The sequence below is a fragment of the Corapipo altera genome, unplaced genomic scaffold, assembly GCF_003945725.1.
Source record: "Corapipo altera isolate COAL_440 unplaced genomic scaffold, ASM394572v1 44b, whole genome shotgun sequence".
NCBI classification, from domain to species: domain Eukaryota; kingdom Metazoa; phylum Chordata; class Aves; order Passeriformes; family Pipridae; genus Corapipo; species Corapipo altera.
This window is the reverse complement of record NW_020884932.1, coordinates 2,314,111-2,326,709: the sequence shown is the minus strand read 5'-3', so window position 1 is coordinate 2,326,709 and position 12,599 is coordinate 2,314,111. Positions and strand designations below refer to the sequence as shown.

Sequence of the window (12,599 nt, the reverse complement as noted above, 5' to 3'; positions counted from 1 at the left end):
CTGTGCAAATGTCACAGGCAGCTTGCTCCTCTCCCACTCAGGCTCAGTGAAACACCTCCCCCAAGCACAACATGTGTGATATGAACATCCAAGGTGTCATCCTCAGTCCCAGCTACTGCATGGGGTGGCTTGTGAGCCTCTGTTCCTACTTCATTGGGAGATGCCTGGACACTTCACAGCTCCCTAGCAGTCTCAGAGCTGCTGGGGCTGCTTGTTCCTTGTGCTCAGGCAGCCTGTTATGTCTGTTTAGGAGATGAGAGGCACAGAACTGCCAAATTCCCATTTGGTGAACACATCTTTTTCCGCATTGAATGATTCCTAGGTATACTCTCTGCCACCAACACTAATTAATTTGAGTGCTGTTTTAAACCTGCATATGGATAGTGGAGATTCAGCTTCAACACTGTCAGTAACTCCTGTGACAAAGTAATGTGTTCCTGGTTTTGATTTCAAGTTTCAGGTATTTTAAGAGTTAATACCCATTAGAGCTTGGTTGTCATTGGCTTGACTCATGTATAGAACTTTGACCAATATCACTCTGCCCACCACGGACAAAGAAAGCCAATCATCACCACCACATGTGCAATAGTTGCAGATTTTCTTAATTCACAGATATTTACCCCCTGCCTTTGGAGCAATGGTGAATGCAGGTGGACATTCAAAGAGTTTGGGAGAGACAAGAGACCATTCCAAGTGAGGATCTTTAGTGGCACATCTGTGGACTGATGCCCAGTGAGGTACTGTTTGTTCAAAACAAACAAAAAAGTTATGAGATTTGGCTGAATTTCAGTAATGGCACCAAGCTATAGTGAGGAGCAGCAGTATTTAAGGAGATAACACACACTTCAGATGTTACCTGTTGCTCAGCAGCGCTGCTCTTTCCCATGTATCTTGTGTTGTTGGGAAAATCAGACACAGCTATGGGATAGAAGCCGTGTCGGGTCGGGATATGGTGGCAGTAGGTACTTGGTAGAGTTAGTGAAAATTCAGTGCTGTTCAGGGTTTTATTGTCAGTGAGACCATCCTAAAGTGTGCATGTTTTGGGAAGAAAGGGTCATATGGACTTGACAGCGTTCAGATTACAGTTGGACTTGATGATCTTAAACATCTTTTCCAACCTAAATGACTATGATTCTATGATCATTTCCCTTTGGTATTTCTGTCTGTGCTTGGGTGATTGTGGTGGGAAGGTGCCTTCCAAGGAGAAATGTTAAAGCAAACATGGTGCCCTTTACCAATGCTGGCTATTGGCAGTATTGGACCATTCCCCTCAGACATCTTCACCAAAAGTTCTTGGAGCAGAGGAGAGGCAGTGGTACTTTATCTCTCCTAGCCAGAGAAACTGCAGAACAGGGGCAGCAGGTGGGACGGGGGCACCCAGGTGAAAGACGGGGACACTTCAAAGACACATGGGGGAAATTGCAAATCTCTTCCACTGACGTTCATTTAAACGCCCAAAGTAAAAGGCATACTGATTATTCAGAGATAAACCTGAAATGTTTCCGTTCCTCTAAGTGTCAAGTACAGAGGCTGTAACACATGTCACAAAGAGGAAAAGATATTTTAGGACTGTGCACCGCAGCAGCGAGGACCTTGCCTGTGGCTTGGCATTGCAGCGTAAGCTCAGGTAAATACTGCCAGCCTATATAATAAATGAAGGTATGCCTGCTTCTTAAAAATATGTCATATAAAGACAATTTTTTTGCACTCTTTAAACACAGTGTTGGATTATGGAGAGGAACTTGACATACCAGCTGGGCAGAGGCGGCTCTGAGGACATGTCGGTGAGTCACTCTCCACCGGGTTGCTCCCCTGCAAGCTGAGGCCAGTAGCACATCTTAGAGGTCTAGTTTTGCCTATGGGGACATATAGTACTGAAAGAGATGATGAGGATTTAGAAGAAATCAGTGTCATTGTTGTTAAAAAAAAAAACATTGAGTGAAAGTATCTTTGACTGATGAGATTGTGTTGTGGAAAAAGGCTGTCCTTGAGGGCAGAGGTAGTGCTAGGAGTGTCCTATGGAGGATATCCTGACTGGGGTATGTGCTGGCATCCATCTTCTTTAGCTTTTTGCTGTCACAGGTACTGCCCAGGGATGTGGTGGTTGCAGAGAAGACAAAGCTGGGAAGGAGGGAGGAAGAGGCAGAAAGCCCCATCTACTCTTTGGGAAGTCACCCCATGGGCCAGAGCTGCTATTGTTGATCTCACCTGGGGTGGCGAGAAAGTGTGATGTGCAGCACTCACTGGTGACCTGTAAGTGCTGGCACCTTTACAGCTGAAAACTGCTTGAATTGTGTAGGAATCCTAGGCAAAAGTAACTTGTCCCATAGAGGGCTATTTTTGGCACTCAACTAACTGGAAGTGAAGCTTTTAGGAGATGAATGTTTACATGTCAGTTTCTCTCTGAGCCCTGCTCCCTTTCGCCTTTCAGAAGGAAACATGAAATAGGACCCCAAAATCCATATCAGGGGCTCTCAGCCCCTGGGCCATGCTTATTTCATTGTTGGTTTGGGGATGGGCGCTGTCTCTGGCCCCAGTGCCCCACTTCGACTCAGGAATGGGGCATGCCTCCACAAGGAGTCAGGGGAGTCAGCTGCATTCTGATCTCCTCTGCCCCTCTGGTGCAAGAACCTCATCCCAGATCTTGCAGGGGAGGACCAGTCTCTCATGTTCATTCCTTGTTTGCATCCTGTACCACAGCTGCGGCACAGCTGTTTTGTCCTCATGTGGCTTAGCATGAGCTGACTTGTGCCTAGTATATTTACTAAGAGGTTAAATATGGGATTTGGGTCTTATGAACTTCTTTGTGCTTGAACAGGTGGGTTACACATTGCCAACATCTGACTCCCCTGCAGCCTATGAATCCGCCTTCTACTACCCAGACCTGGGCATCATCTGTAATACTGAAAATATTCCGGCATTTTCATCTACCTTTTTTCCAGTGCTGTACTCCCTACTGTTTGTGGTAGGCCTTGTGGGAAATGCTTTGGTGATTTGGGTTCTAACAGTTTTCAAGAAAATCAAGACCATGACTGACGTGTATCTGCTGAACCTCGCCATCTCTGACCTTCTCTTTGTTTTCTCCCTCCCCTTCTTGGTTCGGTACTCCATTATGAGTCAATGGACTTTTGGAAATGCTATGTGTAAGATCATCAGCTCAGCTTATTTCATTGGTTTCTACAGCAGCGTCTTCTTCATAACCATCATGAGCATTGACAGGTACTTGGCCATAGTCCAGTCTGTCTATGCTCTGAAGATTCGAACAGCTGCCCATGGGGCTATCACCAGCCTTGTTCTTTGGGTAATTGCCATTTTAGCATCAATGCCAGACTTAATTTTTTACCAGGAAGTAAATGACAATAACCAGATTAAATGCATCCCTCACTATCCTGGTGGCAACAATGGCTGGAAGACTTTCAGTAATTTTGAAGTCAACATCCTGGGGTGGTTGATCCCTGTTGGTGTCCTCATTTTCTGCTACCACAGCATCTTGAAAAACCTGCAGAAGTGCCATACCCAGAACAAGTACAAAGCAATAAAACTGGTTTTTATTGTTGTAATTGTGTTCTTCCTCTTCTGGACTCCCATCAACATTGTGCTTTTTTTGGACTCTCTAAGGAACATGTACATCATTGATGACTGCCAGACAAGCCAAAGGCTAGACCTAGCTGTGGAGCTGGCTGAGGCTCTCTCCTTTGTCCACTGCTGCCTCAACCCAGTTATCTATGCCTTTGTGGGTGAGAAGTTCAAGAAGCATCTCTGTGAAGCTTTCAGAAAATCTCCATGTTTTCTCTTGATCTGCAAAGACTACAGAGCTTTCAGTGGACGCAGCCTGGACAAGAACTCCTCTCTGCACACAAGGTCCTCACAGTCGTCTTCTGTTGGTACAGTCTTGTAGAACTACAAGTCAAAAACTATCATCCTGGACAGGTGACCTAAAGCTGAGAAATCCTACCAGAAGGGAATCCACAGAGATGGACTATTTGTGAAACATTTTATGACAGGAAAAGTGGAAGCAGCTGCTTGATTTTGCTTTTAGTGTTGTTACTTTTTAGAGTCTTCTTTAGCATCTCCCTCCTTTTCCCCTAGCACAGCCTGCCCTGCCTGCTTCATAAAAGGGTGGTGGAAATTACCAGCAGACTCCCACATTGCCTGAGCAGCATGGAAAGGTGCCTTAGAAACATATCTTCCACCTCTCAGATTCAGTACTGAAAGGAACTGTTTTATGTTTCCGAACTCTGGACACTTGGCTGCTCCTTCCCTGGTCTCAGCAGAGTGAATTGGCTTTGTGAGCAGGGATGGGGCTCACTGCAGGAGTGGGAACCTGCTCTTTGGAGGGAAATGGTATCCAAGTTTAAGGTGTCATGGCAGGGACTGACTCCCAGTTGACATGTCTGAATGAGGCTTTCAGCCCAAAAAGAGCCTAGTGAATAATTGGATAAGCAACAAAGAAATAAATGCTGTCCATGTGTTTTTGTGAAATCAATGTGAATTAATATCTAAGTATGATCTTGACACCCCATCTGTTACCAGGGCCTGCAGCTTCTTGGCTGGAAAGGTTTGGAAGCTGTAGCCCTATAAATAATGCTGTGAGTGTCAAAAAACAGCACTTACAGGAATGAATGAGACCTGTAGGAACAGGCGGAGGAATAGTTACCAGGAAAAAGGCTGAAGAGTGGAAAAATTAGTGAGTGTGAGCTGAGAGAGTGGTAAGAGTCCTATGTCAAAGCTTTCTGTGGACCTGCTGGCTGGTAAACCACTGGCCAGGGTGGTGTCTGCTCTCAGTGGAGCCCTGACCTGCTGGCTGAGGGGCTGGCTGTTCTGCAGATGCCTGGAACAGGACAGAGAGAGACAAAAATAGGGGTAATACCTCAAGCATCCTGCAACTCAGGTGGTATCTAAAGCAAACAGCACTGGCTGGTTTTGCGTGGCCAGAGGCTCCTAAAAAACACAGATGGCACTCACATGTCCCCATGAGGGAACTTTTTGAACACTTTAAGCAACTGATATGCCAGTGTGGTCACTGCTCTTGAGCGTACAACTGGGTTTGGCCTCCTAGTTACTGTACCAACTTGATAGCTGATTTATATGTGAATGGTTACTGATTCATATAACTATGTACATATAGATGTGTATATAAAGTTGCACATGCACACAAATAAACACAAATATACACAAATAAAAACACATGTATACATGTGTGTATATATAGAAATATCTTTTTTATATATAGAAATATTGATAGATAAATGCAATGGTTTTCTGAAACTTCTATCTCTGATCTGTTTCTCTCTACAAGATATCACCATATTTTAAGTTTTCTAATAAAGGTACTGCATGCAGTGTAATTGCACAATTCTTACACCCAAAGAACCTGTTTCTTCTTTATTTCTTTCAGCTTGTGCATTTATTATGGCCTGGACAGTTCTACAAAACTGACAATCCCTTCGGCTGCCTCTTCTCTCCCTCTACTCTTTCCCTTCCTATTCCTCCTTAGCTGGGAAGAAGCAGAAAGTAGATTATCTTTTATTTTAGAAATTTAATTTCTGTAAGCATCTGCCCCTGTAGTGTTTCCATACCTACTGAGTACCCTTGGGCTTACTCCCTCGAATAACCAGAACAAAACAAAAATAAAATTCTTTTAAACCACTAATCTTCTTCAGATGGCATTTACAATTTTAATGTGTGCTCCCATTTGCAATCTGCAAGGTGAAATCTTTTGCACAAGCGGGCCAGTAATGAACGGTGTGTGAGAAATACATCTACCTCATGCAGGCCATGACACACGTTTCCCAAATTGTAAAGCAAAGACCGTGGCCAGAGGAAAAGGTTCAGCTGCTGCCTAGGTCCCAGCAGCAGGATTGCAACCAGGTGCAGCAGTACAGTCCCTGCCTCTCAGTGTTCTACCACCCTCGGGCAGCCAGGCTATTTTTTTGGGTATGCAAACAGTCAGGTGCTCTAGAAGGTGAGTAATAAAAATTCAGGACAAAGCCAAAGGATCGTGGGCTTAGAGGACAGCACCAGCTATCTCCTCTGCAAATTCACAGTATGAACCCTCTAGATCAGAACTTGCTCAGCTGAAGCACAAGAGGTGGGAATGATTTTTGCAGCCCCACAGCTTTGTCGTGCATCTCTTGTGTGAGTGGGACAGGTGCTGGAGCCCATTTGCCCAAGCTTGCAAGACAGTGGCCTTTCCCTGGTGTTACTGAGCATTCTGCTAGGGGATATCTCCTTCCTTTCAGAGGTTTCATTGATTGCTGTTGTGTAGCTTTCATTGATTGCTGTTGGAGTGAGGCTGTAACCCAGGGCTTCCCCACAAGGGCTGTAACCTGGTGGTGTGAGGGTAACATAAACATGCAGAGCCTTCTTTGCAAAGTCTTTCACTTCTCTAGCTCTCACTGGAGGACATCCTCTCCTGCTGCTGCCTCAATACTGCTTGCAAACCCTCCTAGTGCAGAAGTGCGAGAAACTTTCTGCAGCTCAGTGGATTTTCTGCCAGAGGCAGCTGCCTTCCTCTACTGCAGCAGCAACACCGGGAGCTCTGAGTTGGACCTGACCTCAACTTTTCCTCCTGACCCAGCTGCTTTAAGCTGCTATCGCTGCCTTCCTGTGCAAAGGACGAAGGTGAGACCCACATCCGGAGGGTGTATGGCTGGCAGGACCTGCCCTGTGTAGCTGTGAGCGGCCAGGAACATTCCTGCAGATTACAGAGCTCCTCTTCTTTCTGAAGGGACAAACCTGAGAGCAGTCTGCTACCCTGCCCGTGCCTGTGAGGGCATAGAGAGCAGAAGACATCTTCCTGCATTTGTGCAAGCTGATGGGCAGCTTGAGGGTAATGGAAATTTTAAGGTCTTCCCAAGAACTGAGAGCACAAGAAGCTGAGGATAGACCAGAGCATCCTGCATAGCCCTGGTGCCTTTTTACCTACTGTGTAAAAAATACCCACCACAGTTGTTATATTGGTCCTGCTCATATCTGCTACTTACTTTCATATCCTGATCTTGTTTTTTCTTTTTGCTGAGATGATGCAGGTTAAAGAGGATTCAGGATGATGTTGGCACATCAAATAGTCAGATACAGTTTTGTTCTTAAAACACACCAGCATAACCCTTACCTATATTCAAGCTTAAACCTAATATACGTACTATTTTTTTTCAGTTTATTGGTATTACTAGCACAGAGGGTCCCTTCTACAGACAGTCTCTGTTTAGAAGGACGGAATCTTTGTCTGATGCCACCCATGACGCTCTGCATGTGTGGATGGAAAGGCCTTAACAGGCTGGAGCATTGCAGTGGCATCAGGGGGGCTCGTCTTGCCTGATGGTCACTTAACACACTGTGCAAACCTGTGCTGCAGTGGTAGAGAACAAAAGGGTATGTTTAGGGACCATGCTGTTGAACTGTACCAGCAAAAAGTGGGATGTATGACGACATGTTAGCTTATGGTGTTGCTAGATCCCTTGGAAAATAGTGTGAAGTGGGGCCTAGCAGATTGTTCCTCATCTCAGCTCTGAGCTGCAGGACTGCTGCTTTTAGCACAGGGAATGATAGTCTTAGTATCTTGTTCCAAAACAGCATCCACATCTGGCCTTTTCTGGCATTATACTGAAGCCTCCTTCCTAAGACAACATGGAGACAACACTAATTAAATCCTTGGCAGAGCTTCTGGCTTTCAAGTCACTTGTTCAGGCCATTGCACACAGTCTAGTGATGAGGATGGGAGCTTCTGACTTGATCCTTTCTGGAGGAGTCCTCCCAGCCAGCAGCACAACTCTACCTCTTTCTGCTGTGGTACCATCTAGCTACACCTGGAGGTCAGAACCAGTCAAAATTTTAACAAGGAAAAAAAGAAAGGTTAATGAAGGGTATCTGTGTCTCATGCTTCTCTTAGCTGAAAGATACCCCCATGCCTCGATGGGCCTGCATTAACATGCACAAAACTCCCAAAAGCCCTGTTAATTGTATCATGTTGAGGATAATCCTATTTTATTTTCAGCCTCTTGAAAACACCAATTATTTATACACCAGTATGTATATATATATATATTTATACACCAGTATATATATATATGTATATATGCATAATATATATGTATTCCAGTAATGAAGCACCATAGAAATTAATAACTGTGCCAGTAAAGGATCCAGAAAGAACCATGACAGAAAAAATATAAAGATGACTTTAGGTATTCTCTCTGGATGTAAAAATAGTTTGGGAAATTGAAAGGTAATTATAACCTTAGTCTGAATATGTCATATTTAACTGTAATGTGTGGGCTGACATGTGTTTCTGGTTAATGTACCTTAAAGGTTAATGTCCCTTAAAGGCAGCAAGTAATGCTGGGCAAAGCAAAACTGCTGCTGTCATGCGTCAGTTTTGATACACAGCCTCTGAGCAGTGAGCTCCTGCGTGTCTGTGCACTTCTAGATAAATCCGTGTTTCTGCTGCCTCAGCTGACACGCCAAAATGTACAGAGACCCGTCACAGAAATCCCCACCTCAGAAGAGCAGTAGCGTGATTTGGGTTTCCTCAGCCACTTCTGACGAGTGTGTCTGCTGGGACCTCGTCTGATCCAATGCCGTGCTCGTCTTGTGGCTGCCAGGACGGTTTGTGCGGGTCTGCTGTGCTTTCCAGAAGCCAGTGCAGCCAGTGCAATGCCAGGTAAGCAGCTGGGTCACGCTTACCACGTAGAATGAGCTATATGCAAGAGGAGCCTACCACCAAGCAAACAGCAATGTTTGCTCTGTTACTCCAGAAAACACCATTTTTCCTCGCCATACTCCAGTATCCAGGCAGTCTTCCCAGTAATATTAATGATTGTGCAACATGTGCATGCACCTCTGGATCAGCAAGACAATTATCCCTTAATTCACTTGGCACCCTTGGAGAGTGTTCAGTCTCTGTAATCCTCCACATGCTTGAGTTTAGAGAAGGTGTGAATGCACATGCAGCATGTGAGGATGAGTACAGTGATGGACAGAAAGGAAGGACACAGCCGTGACCGAACACAGACCACCAGGACACTGCAAAAGTACCAATTGTCTCTTGTGTTCGACTCAGCACCAGCCTTGACTGCAGCACTCAGCAAGGTAAAGAGACCTATGTGTCAAGAAATGTTTGGAAACCAGCTGTCAGAAGGCAATGCCTTTCCTACACAACAAGGAGTTAAGGAAATGGGTTTTGTTCCCTAATGCTCAGGTATTCAACTGGGCTGAGAGCAAAGAGCAATGCTGGGTGGTTTCCTTCGGTCTTTTGTCCACGCTCACCGAAAGGCAGGCAACATTTCCACTCCCCTCACTCACCACGTCTGCTTCTGTGTCTCTGTACCTGCACGCCTCTTGCACCATCCTCATACATCTTGGCGTCCCCAACACCACACTGCCCCAATGTGTCTACAGAGAGAGGGGTGGTGCTGGTGCAAATGTACCTAAGAGCTTCAGCTGTCATAAGCAGCACAAGAGAGAGAGAGAGGACGGAAAGCAGGGAAGGAGGGAGAAAAGGCATTTCTTTATTCATCATTTTGAACAGCAGCCATTCCTCTTGCCTGGGTGAGCCCAGGAGGAAATGAATGTGATTGCCCCACCAATGGCTTCCTCCCCTCTTTCTTGGATCTCATTGTTTTTGTTGGAGCCAACCTCGAAAGCAGCGCAGCCTCAGCAATGTGCTCTGAGAGACTGGTGTAACTCAGGTACACACTGAAACAGGAGGATCTGAGCAGCTGGTGTGCACATCGCCCATCCCAAGGGAGGAGGACACCTCCCCAGGAGACCTGGTTAGGCCTCTGTCACCTCTCCAGGGCAGGAGAGCACCACCTCTCTGTGACAGCTGGAGTGAGGGAAGGCAAACAAACGGCTCAGGAATACAGATGTGGTCACCAAGGCATGAGTGAGCCTAAGCACTAAACTGTTCCAGTGTCCTTATCCCTTCCATGTCATTTCTAATGCAGGAATAAATGTTTCTCTTAACTTTCAGTGTCTTTCTGGGCCACACCCCTACTGTTTGTAGAAGGTGTGCAAACCTTCATCTTTCTATGGATCTTCTCTTCAGCAGCCCTCGGGCTGAAACACTTTCATCCCTAGACATATCTTCTCTTTTCCTCTCTCTGGGTAATTTTTTCCTCCCCATGTTTTCAGTGAAGAATAAATGCATCTCCCACTGGTGTCTGGAATAGTGCCAGAGCTCCATTATCTCCTTGCATCTCTCCAGAATAGTGGCATGAAGAGATGAGGCTCCCTCTGCTGGGTTTTCTCTCAGAAGCGAGGCACAGAAATGCTTTCTGTGAAGGGCTGTATGTGTGTGTGAACAGCTGGTGCCTACAGCTACATCAAAAGCTGCCAGCTGGGCTCTGCTGCAAGACAGCATGGGAGGAACAGGACGCTGCTGTGGAAGGGCTGCACCTCCACAAGACTTTTGGAGAAATTGAAAGTGTCCAGCAGGGTTCAGTGCAGTCACAGCTATGGTACATGTTGTGTTGCTGAGCCATGTGGGGTGGGGCAGCTCTGCATCACAGAGCTCCCGTGGGACTCGGGCCTCCATCCTGGAAAGACAGAACAGTTACTCCCAGGCCAGTACTGATGCCCATCAGCCCTGCAGAGGGACTCCAATGAAATTCTTGAGAACCAAGATAGCCCCTTTTTGTAGAAAACCACCACCGTCAGGCTTTCCCACATGGAAGTGAAAGCAGAGTGAGCTAGGGAGAGCAGCATTTTGGTCCTTCAGGCCAGACATCTCTTTACTAAGTGCTTTAGTCCACAAAGCTTGAACTTGCCAGTGCTGCTGCGTAAAACCCTGCCTCCCCAAACTGACCTGGCAGCCTGGCCATAGAGCAGGAGGAGACACCACTGGTGTGGAAGTACCGCTGGTCTCCCCAGACGTTAAGAGAAATGAGTTTTCAAATTCAGAAGGCAACTCGGAGGGAGATGGCATAAAAAGGGGGGTTGCCCCTCTTTACCCACTGTGTCCCTGCACAGCACATCCTTTGATTTCTTCACATCCACTCTTGATTTCTTTCTCTAAAACTATTGTGTGCCTCACAGTTGGGAAGACAGCACACTCTACCTAGCTCTTCCTAGGAAAAGTCTCTCTGGTTACAAGGGATGCAATGTCTTTTTCTTTTCAGCTTGAAGAAACAAAAGATACTTTTCTCCATCATGTACGGACCAGAATGAGTCTTTTCAGCAGCTTCCTCAGACTTTCTTATTCCTGAGCTGTGAGGGTGAACAAAGGTTGAAGATGGAGAGCATTTGTTGATGTGGCAGTTGTCTTTCAGGTGGTGTTGATTTTATACCTGTCTTTGTTGCACTACAAGTGCATGCCCTGATAATGAGCAGCACTCTTATCTAGGGTTATCACTCACAACAGAATACAACAGGAAGCCTTTTCTGTCTCCTGAGAAGACCTGCTGAGGATGTCTTGAGTCAGCCTGACTTGGTTTCTCTTTCATTGAAGTCCTCCAGATAAAGACTGTTTGGATATTCCTTTGGGCAAACGTCATTTCTTCTTGAGGTAACAGCCTGCTCTGTGTTCAGTTCCAGTTAAACTGGGCAGCACAGGAGGAAAGTGGTTGGTGACTGCCTTCAGGGAAATCCTGTTCTTAGGAGATTGTTAGCAGTGGCTGGGGACAGCCTCTCCTGCTGTTACATATGGGAGGTCCTGACCCTTATTCACAAGGTTTTTGCCTGCAAAGAAGGTACTGTGCTGAGTTGGCAACTCAGGAGCGGGTGCCCACCAGGATGAGTGTCTGCCAGGGTTCTGGCAATCCACATTTTACAGGTCAGTAGCAAACCAGCTTGGCATGTGCAGGTCCCCAGTGGGGAAGCTCCTACTGGACTACCTCTACATTTTCTTTATAGGGCTGAGGGAAGTGGGGGCTGGGGGAGACACAGCCTTTCACCATCCCCACAAGGACATGGGAGACAGTTTTAGATTTTGGTGTCCTCTAAACCACAGAACATCTTCTGCAGGGCCCCCTGAAAGGAGGGCAGGGATCGTATCAGACTATCACTGGTGTACTGGAAGCCTTCGTTCATCTTTCTGAATCTTAGGGTTCTCACACAATGAGAACATTTCCTTAGTACCATCTACCAGAAATTATCTTTCTGAAAGTCGAAAGCTTGTAATTTTGGCAGTCATAGATCCTGCTTTCAGTGTGTGTGGAGAAACCAACCATTAGCTTTTTGATGTTGTTCTGAAAAGAGTGCAGAGTTCTTTATGTTTATTTTTAAAGAGTGGGTAATGGAGATGCTGGCACTTGTCAGAGGAAAAAGTGAGTTTTGCAAATCTGCTGCTCTGACTTTTAGAATTCCCTGACTTTTAAACTTTATTTTCAGCAGTGTGTCTTTGCTTTTTCTGGCCAACACCTATCCAGGAATCTGCTCCCTGGTTATTTCCATGGGCGCTTGTCCTGGTGCACCTGGCTCACGTCACGTGCATAATTTGACGGATGTTGTAGGCTCACACTTTGGCCATTGCTATGTAGCTGTTGGGTATGTAACCTCTGCAAGATAAAGCATAACACAATGAAAAAAGCCATGTAATTGGCAAACGTACCAGAACTAAACTCATACAAAAGTATTTGCCTGGCAACTTGCTACACCAG

At 46.0% G+C, this 12,599-nt stretch overlaps 1 protein-coding gene across 1 annotated transcript; it reads left to right on the top strand.

Annotated features, from left to right (window-relative positions):
* Positions 1-1,499: 1,499 nt before the first annotated feature.
* On the top strand, positions 1,500-4,708 carry LOC113954755 (C-C chemokine receptor type 8-like). Its single transcript, XM_027659504.1, has 3 exons — positions 1,500-1,627; positions 1,722-1,784; positions 2,819-4,708. The coding sequence occupies exons 2-3, from the start codon at positions 1,731-1,733 to the stop codon at positions 3,896-3,898; spliced, it is 1,134 nt and encodes a 377-aa protein (XP_027515305.1). The 5' UTR covers positions 1,500-1,627; positions 1,722-1,730; the 3' UTR covers positions 3,899-4,708.
* The last annotated feature ends 7,891 nt before the right edge of the window (positions 4,709-12,599 follow it).

Excerpts from the sequence above, each read along its gene's own strand:
- LOC113954755 (XM_027659504.1), top strand. The coding sequence starts at position 1,731 with ATGGAGAGGAACTTGACATACCAGCTGGGCAGAGGCGGCTCTGAGGAC. Across the intron at positions 1,785-2,818 it reads GCGGCTCTGAGGACATGTCG|GTGGGTTACACATTGCCAAC; the intron begins GTGAGTCACTCT and ends GTGCTTGAACAG.